This window comes from Lepus europaeus, chromosome 16 (genome assembly GCF_033115175.1).
Source record: "Lepus europaeus isolate LE1 chromosome 16, mLepTim1.pri, whole genome shotgun sequence".
NCBI lineage: Eukaryota > Metazoa > Chordata > Mammalia > Lagomorpha > Leporidae > Lepus > Lepus europaeus.
The window spans coordinates 43,616,264-43,630,994 of NC_084842.1; the positions used below are offsets into that span (position 1 = coordinate 43,616,264).

At 42.1% G+C, this 14,731-nt stretch overlaps 1 protein-coding gene across 1 annotated transcript in view; it reads left to right on the plus strand.

The window, feature by feature from the left end:
• DOCK5 (dedicator of cytokinesis 5) overlaps positions 1 to 14,731 on the plus strand; it is a 233,930-nt gene that overhangs the window by 185,079 nt on the left and 34,120 nt on the right. The window contains exons 35-40 of the mRNA XM_062213659.1: positions 1,011 to 1,170; positions 1,904 to 1,944; positions 2,589 to 2,679; positions 5,089 to 5,208; positions 8,775 to 8,864; positions 10,278 to 10,382. Of these exons, the coding sequence (XP_062069643.1) occupies positions 1,011 to 1,170; positions 1,904 to 1,944; positions 2,589 to 2,679; positions 5,089 to 5,208; positions 8,775 to 8,864; positions 10,278 to 10,382 (607 nt within the window). The remainder of the gene's footprint in view (positions 1 to 1,010; positions 1,171 to 1,903; positions 1,945 to 2,588; positions 2,680 to 5,088; positions 5,209 to 8,774; positions 8,865 to 10,277; positions 10,383 to 14,731) is intronic.

Below are 14,731 nucleotides of genomic sequence, written 5' to 3' on the forward strand. Positions count from 1 at the left end.
CTAAATTTTAAAGAACTAGAAGTCTTTCCATTTTTTTGAAGAATGTGACCTTTTGGTGATTGTTTTCTTCCGTTTATCTTGCTCTGTCCATTTGAGTTTCCAAATCTCACAGCTTATGACTTTTATAATTCTGATTTCACATGGAATTAAAATAAGTTATATATATATATATATATATATATATACAAACACAATATTATACATGATAAACTACTCATTTTCTTAAATCCTATAGTTGATTAATCATGTAAATATCTTACTCTATTTTCTTCATCCTTCCTGGATCTATAACTCCAAAAATCATGACCACTCAAATCTCCAGTACCCAAGACTGATTCTTTGAGCCCATTTTATTCTTACCCCTCCCTTTGTGTACATTTACTTTTGATTGTCTAATCGGAGAAGCCCCAGAATTTTGCTTTATATGTGTCCAAGGTAAGAGGATTTAGACCAAAAGTTTAGCATTGGATTACTTATTCAGAACTCTGTGTTATTAGAAAATAGCACCTTTTTCTCTAAGAGCCACATGTCTGGATATGTACCAGTTTCCTGGAGGCTGGCTTCACTCCAGATCTTTCCAGAGTGCCCACAGAATGCCCTGAGTGCCAAGCCGTAGAGAGAATACAGATATTGGAAAGATGGTCTCATACAGCTTGATTAGAGTCATCAACTGACGTGCAGAGACCTTGTTCTTGTTTCCCTGCTCTTGATTGAAAAAACAAAGCACAGATTGATCTTCAGAAAGCATCGTAAGCCAGGACACTAAGTGACGGTAGGAGTTACAAAAAGCCCTAAGAGAATATAGAATTTGATTGAACAACGAGGTACAGCCTAAGGTGGTAGTACAGGATGAGGCTCCACGCAGGGTATGTGTCATCTTAACTGACACCCTGTGCCATCTTGGTCTTCACTGCCTGCTGCCAGGACCTGGGTCCCTGCTCACCAGTGCTCACCAGTGCTGCGATGACAGCATGAAACATGAGCACTTGTCTCTGCTTCCACCTCTCCAGGCTCTTGGAACACTGCCGGAAACATAAATACCTCTCCAGTTCTGGGGAAGTCTTTGCCCTCCTGGTCAGCAGTCTCTTGGAGAATCTGTTGGACTACAGAACCATCATCATGCATGACGAGAGCAAGGAAAACCGCATGAGCTGTACTGTTAATGTGCTGGTATGTGCTAAGCCCCTGGCATGGTCGGAGGGCACTGCCAGGCCACCCAGCCCTTAGAGCTGAGCTCTAGGAATCTCCCTGACACAGAGGCACTCTGGATCGCCTTTATGGTGTGTGTCTCCTGCTGAGATGAATGGGAAGGGCCGACTCAGCTGTGGACTGACATAACAGTAGCCACTGGCCTTGAGGATAAATTTGGAAACAGGCTTGGAAAGTGCGACATAAGCTCTCGACTCATTGCTATTGCCTCAGGCCGTCCTCAGCCTGTTTCTGTCTTCCTTACGTATGACTGTTTTATTGTTGGAACAGATAGACATCACATTATCAAGCACAGAGTCAGGACATGCAGTCCTCATGACGGCACAGCTCTAGGGGCTCGCTCTCCCTGGGCGTTATGTTAAATGGGACTGCAGAGCTCAGAGGTTCAGGTTGCTACGCATCCCTCTGCTTAGAAGAAACTAAGAACCTCCCTGATTCCCTGAGATGATAGTGTATCCAGCCACTTGAATATGAGCTGGGGGGTCTACATCAGTCTTTAAAAACATTTTCCAAATTACCTTCTTTATAACCTGTCACTTCCTTTTCTTGTGGCGGTGTTGGTTAAAGGAAGACAATGAACTCTTTAGAAAAGTGACACTATTGAAACAAGGTTACAGTGTTTGGGCCATTTCCCATGGCAAGCTCAGCATCAGCCCTTGATTTACCTTGGTATTTTGTGACCTTTTTTCTCCAGAACTTTTATAAAGAAAAGAAGAGAGAGGACATCTACATAAGGTATGCTGATGGAAACCTGCTTTTTGGCATTATGTCATGGCTTTGTGATTAACTTCTTCAACAAATACTATATCCCATTAACATGCTTGCTGCTTTGAGAGACTCCTTAAAAGTGCACAGTATCCTGTTTGCTGCAAAAGTATAGACTCTTTGGACAGATGCAGAATAAAACAATCTGTAGCACTGCATGAGCAGAACTGTGTCAAGGTGCAGGGGAGTCAGGAAAGGCTGCTCGGGGGACAGGCATGGGAATTCACCTATCCAGGAGCCACGGCCCATGAGTCCCTGCACGTGGAACAAACTTATGTATAAACTACATGTGTGTTCTTTGGGGAGAGATTCCATGGCTTTTTCTAGCTTCCCAGAGGGGATCTAAGACCAGAGGGAAAAAAAAGATTTAAAGTGCTGCCTTAAAGAAAATGTAAAAAGCATAACAGATGGAATAGGAGACTCACAGAGGCAAGAAGCAGCGCAATGGGTTAAACAGAGGAATCAACCAACTTGGCTTGAGAGAAAGGAAGTGTTCTTGTCCAGAAATGAGAGGGCATAGTCAGGGGAGCAGGCTGGGGTCTGACGGTGGAATGAGCTGAGTGCTAGATCAACTTTGGAGTGACGTAATGCCTCCTTCCTCCCCTTCTTGCCAGGTATTTGTACAAGCTTCGTGATCTGCACCGGGACTGTGAGAACTACACAGAAGCTGCCTACACGCTTCTCTTACATGCTGAGCTCCTGCAGGTAAATGGATCGGGGCATTTTTTTTTAACCTTTTGCATTAAATTCTGTCTGCTACATGAATGTCACAGGCAGAACTTCATTCAAGGGCTAACCTGTTATCCAAGAATATTTTTATGACTTCTAAATGACAGTTTCAGATCAAGGTTGGGAAGAAGTTATTTATTTAAAAATCCTTAGGAAGCAGAGTAAAACAGTCTTCTGATAATTGACACTCCCTTAAAAAAATAAAAATCCGTTGATTAGTATGTTAAAAGGTTTGTGAAAGTACAGAGAAATGGGTTGTAAATGAATAGAGTACCATCAAAGTACTTACTTATTTTCACTCTCTTCCTATAGATTTTATTGTGACAAAGATACATCTGTACATCTTGAATCTCAAAGAATTAGTTCTTGCCCTCACCACCTCCCCTATCTTGGAATCTGGAAAAGCTTTTCTCCCAACGTCTATCTTTGAATGACTGATAGACAACTCAAGCTTAACATGTCAATAGCAGAAACCTGTATTTCCCACTCCTATGCCCCTTCTTACTCCATCCCTACCTTCACTGTCTTAACCTTATCACTAACTTGTTCCAACATCTTCTCAGCTGATCAGACAGTTAACTTGCAGTCATCTTTGATGTTCTCTATGAGCAGGAATTGTGGACCCTCTGTCTTTGACCTACTCTCTATTCTTTGTCTCCCTTGTGCAAGCCCTAAGTGCCTCTCACCTTGAACCCTACAGAAGCCTCCTATTAGGTCTCTTGGCCTCCATTCTTATCTCCAGCACTTAATTTTTTTTATAATTTTTTTTGTTTTATACCAAGGCAATATACATACACTTTTCTAAGTTACCAGTTAAAGCAAGAAGTCCCCTGCTTGGCCATTTCCCAAAGGAAATTCACAATCCAGAGTTAAGATTGAGGCACTAAATAACTTATTGTTTGGAGTTAATAGGTTAGGCTCACTGACTGTGGATTTCACCAGAGGATGATCTGGAAGAAACATCAATGTCTGTTATCTGTAGGTCTTCTCATTTGTGCTGATCAGAACATGAACTCTTCTATCCTGATACAAGGTATAAGGTGTGGGTGTGGCATTTACCACAGGTAGCTACTCAATAGAGATGCCACGTATTACGTATAGTCCATATTTTCCCTGTTGATGTGAGATCCCTACTTCACCATGTACCAAATCCCTATGTTGGTGGAGGAGTCTCTTTCTACTTTTATGTGCTTTTATAAAGGTCTCTGTTCATGTTGCAGCACCATACTGTTTTAATTACTAATTCTCTTTGATATGTTTTATTATCTGGTAGTTACTTCTCATTGATCTTTTTCAGATTTTCTTACCTATTCCTTTTTGTTTTTCTTTCTATATGGATTTTGGAATCATAACATTTAAAACTCAATTTAGAAGGAATTTGCATGTTCATTCATTTCCTTAGCCAGAAGCATGCATGGTGCTCCCTTTTTTTCACCTCTGCTTTGGTGCTCTTCCGTGGTGTGTTCAAGTCTTCTGCATATAAACATTGTGTATTCCTTGTCATCTTGACTCTTAGACATCTGATATTTGGGGGAATATTATTATTTGGATCTCTTCTTCTATTGACTTTTATATGATTACTATCTGTGTGTCTGAAATTTATTTCCAAATATATTAATTTTTTGTCTTGCAGTTTAATATACTTTTGGGGCTTTTCAGTCAACTGCTCTCTGTTGTGAGGTATGCAGCCATCATGCATACTTACAAATAGTGATGGCTTGCCCTCCTCTGATTTTTATATTCCTAACTCGTTTCTCTTGTCTGATTGTGTGCATGAAGTCTTCAGTACCATGATAGTCATGTTTGTTAACAGCTTCTCTGCTCCTGAATTTCATGGGGATGTTGCAAGTGTTGGTCCATTGGACACGATGGTTGTTTTGCTGCTGTCATGTGTATTTGTGTCTGTGTAATTTTCTGTTTAATAAAGAATCTAAAAATACAATATTAGGCCGGCACTGTGGCTCACTTGATTAAATCCTCCGCCTGTGGCACCAGCATCCCATATGGGCTCCGGGTTCTAGTCCTGGTTGCTCCTCTTCCAGTCCAGCTCTCTGGTGTGGCCCGGGAGGGCAGTGGAGGATGGCCCAAGTGCTTGGGCCTCTGTACCCACATGGGTGACCAGGAGGAAGCACTTGGCTCCTGGCTTTGGATTGGCACAGTGCGCCGGCCGTAGCAGCCATTTGGGGGGTGAACCAACGGAAGGAAGACCCTTCTCTCTGTCTCTCTCACTGTCTATAACTGTACCTGTCAAATAAATAAATAAATAAAAATTTAAAAAATACAATAATAATGAGTCATCTATATATACAGATATTTTCCAATGAATTTTTTATTTGCTGAATATTTGTTGCATGAATCTTTTTTGTTGTTCATATTTCTTTTTAGTGGTCTGACAAGCCCTGTGTACCCCATTTGCTTCAGAGGGACAGTTACTATGTTTATACCCAGCAAGAGCTTAAAGAGAAGCTCTATCAAGAAATCATATCATATTTTGACAAAGGCAAGGTGAGTGTTGGCTGTTTGCTAGTGTCCTAGGGGAACTAGGAAAATGATTGCGATGTTGCAGTGCAGTTCTGATGCTCACCTCCTGAATTTTGTGCAGACTAGGCAGGTGAAGGACACCATCCCCAGCAACTGTCCTTACTTACCTCAGTCACCAGCCACAAGTTTTGGGGTCCCCAGACCCTCTCTACTTCTTTTTTTTTTTCCCAAAATAAACCTTTTACCTAAGGAATATAAATTTTATAAGTACAACTTGAGGAATAGAGTGATTCTTCACACCATACCCACCCTCCCACCCACCCACACTCATCCTCCTACTACTCCTCCTCCCTCTCCCATTCCCAGTCCCCTTCTCCATTAAGATTCATTTTCAGTTAACTTTATACACAGAAGACCAACTCGATACTAAGTAAAGATTTCAAGATTTTGCACACAAACACACACACACATACACAAACAAAACTGAGAACAAGTTTTACAGTTAACTCTCATAATACAACTCATTGGACCCTCTCTACTTCTAACCAGCTGGCTGTAAATTTGGAAGTTCAGGTTTCATAATTTGCTAGAACAACTAATATAACTCAATAATAAGCCGTACTTAATGTCTACAGTTTTATTATAAGGGCAACAAATCAGGACCAGCCAATTGGAGAGGTATATAAGGAAAGGACTATGAAGAATCTCAAACACAGGGTTTTTCTGTCCTTCGCTGTGGGTTCAGGGCACATCATCTTCCCGGTAAATGGGTATGTTTGCCAACCAGGAAGTTCACCTCAGCCTCAGTGTGCAGTTTTTATTGGAGCCTCATTATGTACACATGATTGAGTCATTGACTATTGTGCTCGGTCTGTTCCCTGTAGTTCGGGCTGACGTTATGTGGTGCAAAGCTCCAACCCTCTAATTACACAGTTGGTCTTTCTGACATGGCCAGCACCTAGCCTAAGACTCTCTAGGGGCCCACCATGAGCAACTTCATTACCATAGATTTAGGTGTGGTCTTAAGGGGTGGTCACCAGTAGTAACCAAAGACATTTTTATCACTGGGGTAATTCCAAGGAGTTTAGAAGCTCCCTCCCTGGAATTCAGGACAAAGACCAGAAAGATTCTTTATTATACCACAGTGACTCATAATTTATCTCTCTATTTCTCCCTTGTATGTCTTTGGATTCTGATATTTTTATTCATTTTAGAGAAAAATGAATAAATAAATTCAGGTATGAAAGACAATAAAGATTTTTTTGTACACTTACTCCAATGAAGAACAGAATGAGCATCCCAGAGCCCCATTCTCTTTAATAATAATTTCTCCTGCTAAATATTCCTGGAAGCCAGGAGCTGGCACTGTCTTTTTCTGTGCATTCTGGTGGTGAACTCATAGTACACAACATATACTCAAGTCACACCTACATAGGCTGTAAGTCACACCTGAATTCCTTCAGGGGCAAAAAGATAAAATAAGCATATGAACTGGACCAAGAATTCATAGCATCTGAGGTCAGCTGGAGAAACTACATCTAGCTAAAAGGCCTTTTAAACTAAAAATGGAAAGAGAGAGGGAAGGACTGGACAGGAGAGGGGAGGAGATTAGGGAAGAAAAACAAAAATGCATTATGTTACCCAAACAAAAAAAGATCCAGATTCAGCCAGTTACAGATGCCTGAAAAGTTCCTATGCACTCCAATTCTTGCCACTATATTTGTTTTGTCAGTAAAACCTATTACTTAAGTTATTAATAAATAAAACAAATAATCATTGTGATTAAAAAAAAAAAGCTGTCATACTCCACTTAGTACCAGTTACTATTTTAGATGCTTTCCAACTTTTTTCCTAATTTAATCTTCCTAAAGGTAGATCATTTCTCTGTCTTGGAAGTGAAGAAGTTGAGGTCCAGAAACAGGTGGATTGCACAGACATTTTTACCCTTTTAAAAATTATTGAAGAACCTAAAGTGCTTTGGTTGATACAAGTTATATCTATCAAGATTGGTACTCTTAGAAATTAAAGAAGAATAGTTTTAAATACCTATATGTTTGTTCTTTTAATAAAAATAACCTGTTAACATAAGTCACATGTATTTATAGAAAATTACTGTATTTGTCAAAGAATTAATGCTATGTGTGGCATTATTTTAACAAATCTCCTTCATATCTGGGTTAATAGGAAACAGCAGGATTCTCATATCTGTTTCTGCGTCCATTCCATTGTATACACATACACATCATGTAGCCTCTGGAAAACTCCACTGTGTATCCATGAGAGAATGAGGGTGAAAGACTAGAGAGCTTTGACCTCATGCATCCCCTGAAAGGATCTTGGGGACTCTTAGGGGCCATAGACCACACTTCAAGAGCCACTGGACAAAATAATCTGCCTACTTGTTCTATAAGTTAGCATTTGCAAAGAAAGGAGGGAGTGTGGTAGGGTGTTTCAGTTAGCTCCATTGATGCTGGTGACTGGCTTCCTGCAGCCTGCTTAGCTGATATGAAATGGTTTCCACATGACACAGTTCGGAATCTTTTCAGTGATCCAGGCAGTGAAGTTCCATAGAGAGCAAATCTAGCAAAGGATGGTTTTAAAAGATTTAATTTTTATAATTATTTGTAGGCTGCACAGAATTTCTACTTCCAGAAACAACTGAATGTAGCTGTTGACAAGACTGAAGCAAGAAATGACCAGATGCTATGTTGTGAATGAGATCTATCTAGGATACATTGCATGAAATATTAAAATACTGAGTAGTCTCTATGTGGAATGTTAATAACTTCAGACTCTTGGCTGTGTGCTGTAACTTCCATGGCCATTAATGCTCTGAGGTGTTTCCTAAAACTCTTTCATTAAGTAGAGAGTTTAGGTAGAACTAGCAAATTAGCATCCTTCTTGAAAAAACTTTGCTGAATCCCACACAATGGTACCATTAGCCTCTTTTCCGTCTTTCAAAAAATTCAACTACACACACACACACACAAACACACACGAAACAGAGTCCCCCACCAACTTCCTTTTGCCCCCACAAGACACTCATACTCTCAGAACCTACGCTTTGAAAATGTTTGCTCTCTACTTTCAATTGTCATTAGTGCTTTGCCTTTTAGCACAATATTGCTTTGTTTGGGGGAGAGACACATGGTGTTTTCCATGTTCTTGCAAACAGAATTACAGAAGATGCCTCCTGGCAAAGCAGCCAAGATATCCAAAGTGTTCCAAAATTCAAAGCTGTTGAGCACTCACGTGGTGCCATAAAGTTTTGGATTGGAACATTTTGAATTAGGGATGCTCAACAGGTAGAATCTATGCAGATATTTCAAATCCAACAAACTCCAAAACCTGCAACACTTCCGGTCTCAAGCATTTCAGAGAAAGGGCACTCCTCTTGCAGTATCTGTATGATGTCGTGGGAAAAAGGTTTAGTTGATCCAAGGGACGAAACCTTTCTTCAGGGGATCTTCAGGCATTCGGCCCACCTGACTGCCTCCTCAGTGCTCGTGCCTCTCCGGAGCCTGTGCAGCTGGATCAGTGACCGCTCTGTCCTCCACTTTTAATCCTGCTTTTTTTTTTTTTTTTTTAAGATGTGGGAGAAGGCCATCAAACTGAGCAAAGAGCTGGCTGAGACGTACGAGAGCAAAGTATTTGACTACGAGGGCCTTGGCAATCTCCTGGTGAGCATGTGATGCAAAAGCTTTGATCATCGACCCTCCTTAGAATGGCTCAGCACTGTGAAGGCATGACAGAATCCTGAGCCTTAGATAAACGTGTCAGGGTACAGCTTGCCTTAGTTTACCTCCTGATCTCCAAACACAGTGTCCCTCCTGGTGCTACTTGTATTCTGTGCAGTTTCCATGTTCCTGGCTCATCTCACTTACTCTGCCTCTGTGAACATAGTCCAGAGGCCAAATATTCCAGAAATCTGCTCATCAGAAATTATTTATGCTAAGGTGCTCAAGGCCCTGCTAAATGGAGGAATTACTCATCTTTAAGGCTTATTTGATTTTTCCAAGAGTTCCATTGCATACATCTTGGTAACTGTAAAATGTTTCTGCCAGATCCTGATTCTTTTTGCCACCTTTCTTCTCCCTCATGTTGTTGGATTGCTCAACTTTTGTGTTTCCTTGAGCATGTGTGTATTAAGCCTGGATGTAAGTGTAGTTCAACTGTTTATAAAAACAGTAAGAACAAAACAGTGGTAGCCTTCTGAATGCTCCATGGTAGGCAAACACAGTGTTGCATTTGATAGTTTTTGGTGGAGGAATCACAAGAGGTCAGGCTACTCATTGTCATGGAGTGATAATTTATTTGAAGAGCTGTTTTTCATGATTACTTTGTTAAAAATGAACCAATGCACTGTACCAGCCTCTGTCATCACACATGAAAAATCCATTTATTCATCTCCTAAAATGAATTAAACTGAGATGTTAGTAATGTATAATACGTTTCCCCATCAACAGGAACATTGTTCTGACAACTCCACCTGCACAGAGGAGTAATGGAGGCGTGCTAACCTTTCGGGGGGCAGCATCCTTCAAAGCCCCGTAGGTCTGTCTGACTGTTTTGCCTTCTTTGAGGCCAACTCTCTGAGCCTGAGCCGAGAAGATGTTCCCTGGCAAAGAGTTAAAGATAAGGGTGGAGCAAATATTAAAACAGAACATCATCACCATGTTCTGGACACTTGCAGTTGAACTAAGGACTTGAATCCAAACCATTTGCTCCAACATGGAAGTTCTTTATCTTCCTTTCTTATGTGTCTCTACTCTGAGTACCAGAAAGTGCTCCTTAACCTTCTGGGCCTCCTGAACTGCCTTTGAGAAACCGCTGAAAGCCATCCTGCCGGCCTCCCACCCAGGGGAATGCACACACTGCTCACAGGGGAATGCACGCAGCCTCAGGCCCATTCCCGGACCTCCCATCCTACACTTCTGAGCCAGCACACGAGAACCCTCCAGCCCAGAAGATGCTTTCCAAAGACCTTTCATTTCTCTGTGACGTGGGAAACAACAAAGCAAATAGTCTGATCTTTTCCTTCCCTAGCCGTGTCCTTCTAACCTCCCAGTGGAATGTCTTGTTTTGTTTTTCAGAAAAAAAGAGCCTCGTTTTATGAGAACATCATTAAGGCAATGAGGCCTCAGCCCGAATACTTTGCTGTGGGATACTACGGACAGGGCTTTCCATCTTTCCTTCGGGTAAGAAGCCTGGGGTGGGCCCAGAGCATCGGGCCGTGTCCTCTGAAGCGGGGCAGAGACTCTGCTCTGTTCCAGATGGGCAGCAGTGTGCAAGCAGCTGCCGACCTGTGTTCCCACTGTGGGAGGTCGGGAGGCAAACCACTTCCTGAGCATGGCCTCTTCACCCCACACCCCCGGAAGCCACTGGTATTCTGGCAGATCTTTTGTACTCTGACTTTCCCCAGGTGGAATGAGAGAGCGAAAACAGAACCATCCCCTCCACTGGTCCGCTGCTGCCGGTCAGGCTGGGGGAGAGTGTAGATTGATGTGTTTAGTTGCTTATTTTCTTCCTAGCCAGAGCTAGTTTGAAAACAAGGATCCCAAGAAGAATACAAGAGTTTTCCCAAAACTAATACTGATTTTGTTGCAATAGTGACAAAGGCAGCATTTGTCTTTCTTCTCAAAATGATCTATAATGTGGTATTTTTACAGTTTAAAAAATGGAAACTCACACTTCCTATAAAGAGAAGCCTCTTTTAGAGCTGAGCTTTGTTTAAACATGTGTGTTATCTGTCTCCCTTCCTCTAATGAAAAAGGAAAAGTAATCAAAGGAGCAATTTCCATTCCTAACAGTGCTAACAGAGGAGGCAGTCTGTGGTTCATCCAGTAAGTATTTACTGAGTGGCCACTCTGTGCCAGGCACACACATGAGGCTTTGCAATCATACATGGTCCCTACCTCATGGATTGTTCAGCCTAATGGGGAATATATTAGATAAGCATACAAGGAATGTGAACATTTTCACAAAAAAGAATATTTTTGATTTTCATTAATTGATTTGATAAGTAGAGAACAAGAGAGGGAGGGCTCCCATCTGCTTGTTCACTCCCCAAATGCCTGAGATGGCCAGGGCTGGACAGAGGCCAAAGCCAGGAACTGAGAATTCAATCCAGGTCTCCTACGTGGGTGGCAAGGGCCCAATTACTTTGAGCTGTTACCACCCCCAGGGTTTGCATCAGTGACAGCTGGAGGTGGACGTTAAACTCAAGCACTCCAATATGGGTTGTGAGTGTCTTAACTGCTAGACCAGACGCCCACCCCTGAATGTAAAATTGAAGCTGTAACCAATAAAGATCCCCTCTGCTGTGAGCCTGTAACTGGAGAGTATCACTCAAGTGAAATGAAAACCTATCTTTTAACAAATATTTTACAGGAATGTTTATAATCACAAAGACTGGATTTCCTTTAGCTGGTAAAGGAATAAAGAAACTGTAGTGTAGCCATCTAGTAGACTACTACTCAGTAAGGAAAAGGAATGAGCTCCTGATGCGCACAGCAGCATGGATGAATCTCAAATGTGCTATTGCAGAGGAAAGAAGTTAGACGTAAAAGAGTGCAGTTTTCTTTATGTGACAGTCTTGCCAAGGCAGTACGTCTCACTGGGACAGAAAATGTACCAGTGCCTGTCTGGGGGTGATGGGAAGGACAGGCTGCAGAAGGCTATGGGAAGTTTCTGGTGGTGATGAGACAATTCTGCAACTTGATTGAGGTCGTGATTACACTTGTCAAAGCTCATAGAATTTTATACTAAAAAATAGTCCGTTTTCCTGTGAATAAAGTATGCCTTAATTTTCTGGAAACTAGTCAGGAAAGACTTCCTGGGAAATTCTACTTCAGTCACCCTCCGAAAGGTGAGCTGGAGTTGAGGAGGTAATCGTATGGGAACAGCATTCTAGGCAGCAGAAACAGCAGGTGAGAGAATGGCAGTGCCAAGGAATGACAGACAACCAGTGCAAGTGGGCACAGAAGGAGCTGGACCAGCTGAGGCCTGAGGCAGGAATTATGGGAAGAATGTGCAGGGTTTTGGGTATTGAAGAGGGTCTTTTCTGTATCCTGGAAGCAGTAGAGAGCCATTCATTGCACGTTTTTGTGTGTAGAAAGCATCATCTGGCTTTGGTATGGAGAATGGGTGGGAGGTGATCATTAGCCACTAAGAGACCATTGCAGACGTTGAGGAAGGAGGTGACAGGGTGGACTAGAGAGCTTTTGGTGGTGGTGATTAGTAGTGGCTTTGGAGTAGAGAGATTCTCATTGTGGAGATGGCATATCAGGATTTGGTGATTGATATACCATGTGGATGAGGAAGAAGGTGTTAAGAATTCTTCCCGAGGTTTCTAGCATACATACTTGGAAGGGCACCTGAGCCATTCACTCAGACAGCAGCACTGGGAAAAGACTGGGTCACAGGAAAGAGAATTAATCCTTATTGAGCAAGTATGGGTGTAGGGGCAGAGTCCAAAGCAGAAAGTTTCATGGAGAGATGGATTCAGGGAGGGTGAAGAGAGACAGGTGCTGGGGGTGGACTTGCCATTTTAAGGAGAGTGAATAAGAAAGACTTCCGTAAGAAGGTGGCATTTTAGAGAAACCTGAGAGCAGTGCAAGAATGCGCCTTGTAGCTGTCAGGAAGGTGAGCGAGGGTCCTGCACAGTGAGAACAGGAGGCTTCAAAGCATGAGGTTGGAGAAGCGTGAGTGAGGGGTTGAGTAGAACAGGGTCAGATGTCTGTGGCTATCAGACGGCAAAGGTCTTTGAACATTGCTTGTTGGAGTTTGGTTTTAGATATACGCAATGTGAATTTGGAGCATCCCGAAGATGTGAGACAACCATCTGATTTCTGGATCTGGAACTCATAGCAGAGTTTTAGGTAGGCACAGAGTTAGTCCCATGGTTGCGAATGAGGTGGCCTAGGGAGAAAGAATGCAATAAAAAAAGAGAAAGGTCTAGGAGTCAGTCTTAAAGCATGTTCTAGTCTTAGCTTTGCTACAAGTCAAGATGATAATGATGCCTGCCCTACTTGTTGCCTATGCCCTTGTGTCACATTAAATAATGAAAGTGAACTAGGAGACAGTAGTGATTGAGTCAAAACATGGACCCTGACTTTCAAGTTGAAAGTGTAGGAGACTGAATTGCCTGCTGAGTGATTCTGTGATTTTGCCCAAATCACATGAACACCAAATCTCAGGTTTTCTGATGTATGAGCTAGAGAAATAAGACTCACATCACAGGGCTACCCATATTTTTAGAATTAAAAAATGGCATATAAGATTGCTTTATAAGCTATAGATTATAGATGTTAATGTGTTGTCAGAGTGTACTTAAAATATAAAACCTTTATGCATAATGAAATGTAAGCTCTTTCATATTATCGACTATTTCACCACACTAGAATATATAAAATTATATTAAGCTCTTGCCCCAGCCCAACCAGCTCTCCTCCTCTGCTAAGAGCTCCAGTGTTCTTCCTGCTCCAAGACCAGTAATCTTTGAATTGTCATTGGCTCCCCTGGCTCCTTTGCTCTTGGCTAAACACCGAAGAATCAGTTACTCAGTCCTGTTACTTCTTCTCTCTATATGTTTTGAGAGTGCTGCTGTCCACTGGTTCAGTCTCTAAGTGCCTACAACAGCCACGAGCCAGAAAGTTAATCCACATCTCCCATGTGCGTGGCAGGGAACCAAGTACTTGAACCATCCCCTGCTGACTCCCAGGGTGCACATTACCAGGGAGATGGAATTAGGAGCAGAGCCATGACTCAAATTCAAGTATTCTGATATGGAGTGCGGGTGTCCCAGGATGAATCTTAACTTACAGGTGAAATATTCACCCCTTTCCTCTCCCTCTCAGTCCTCAGTGCCTGCAGGTGCACATGTGCTCCTCTGTCAGATTCAGTTGTCTAAACTACTTTCCTTCTGTTGCCTCCTCTTTCCAGAACTTCCAGAAGATGATCCAAGTCTTTGAAACCTCTGCCTCCCTTTCAAGACCCTCCATATTATGGCTCCTTCCACCAGCACAGGCACACTTCTTCTTCCTGGGTGCTCTACTTTCTGTCCCTGGGCTCACCCTTCTTTTCACTTGCATGCCTGGTTGGTTGCCCTTTCCTCATCTCCTTACCACCCCACTTTACCCTGTTCAAGGCCCATATCTTTCTTGAATTCATCTTTCCAGCAGAGCTAATTCTTCGTGACCTTCAGTTTCTCTTATTCCCTTTATGTTTATTGTCTGTGTCGTATGACTAGTACTTTATTATACTCTGATTCCTTTTCCTCCACAGTCCTGAATTCACCGATGATGCAATTTTGTAGTGTATGAGCCACTCAAAGAGATCCTTGCCATGATTGGAAAAATGTTATCATCTATTCCAAACTATCTAGCAGTGTTTACTGCTAGCATTCATTGTTCAGCCTGTACTACCTGTACCATCTGAAATTCCATATATACTTATTTGTTTACTTGTCTATTTCTTCTTCCCTCCACTAGAAGATAAGCTTTGTGGGAGGAAGGTCACCACTATGTCCCTAATGTGTAGTGTGTCT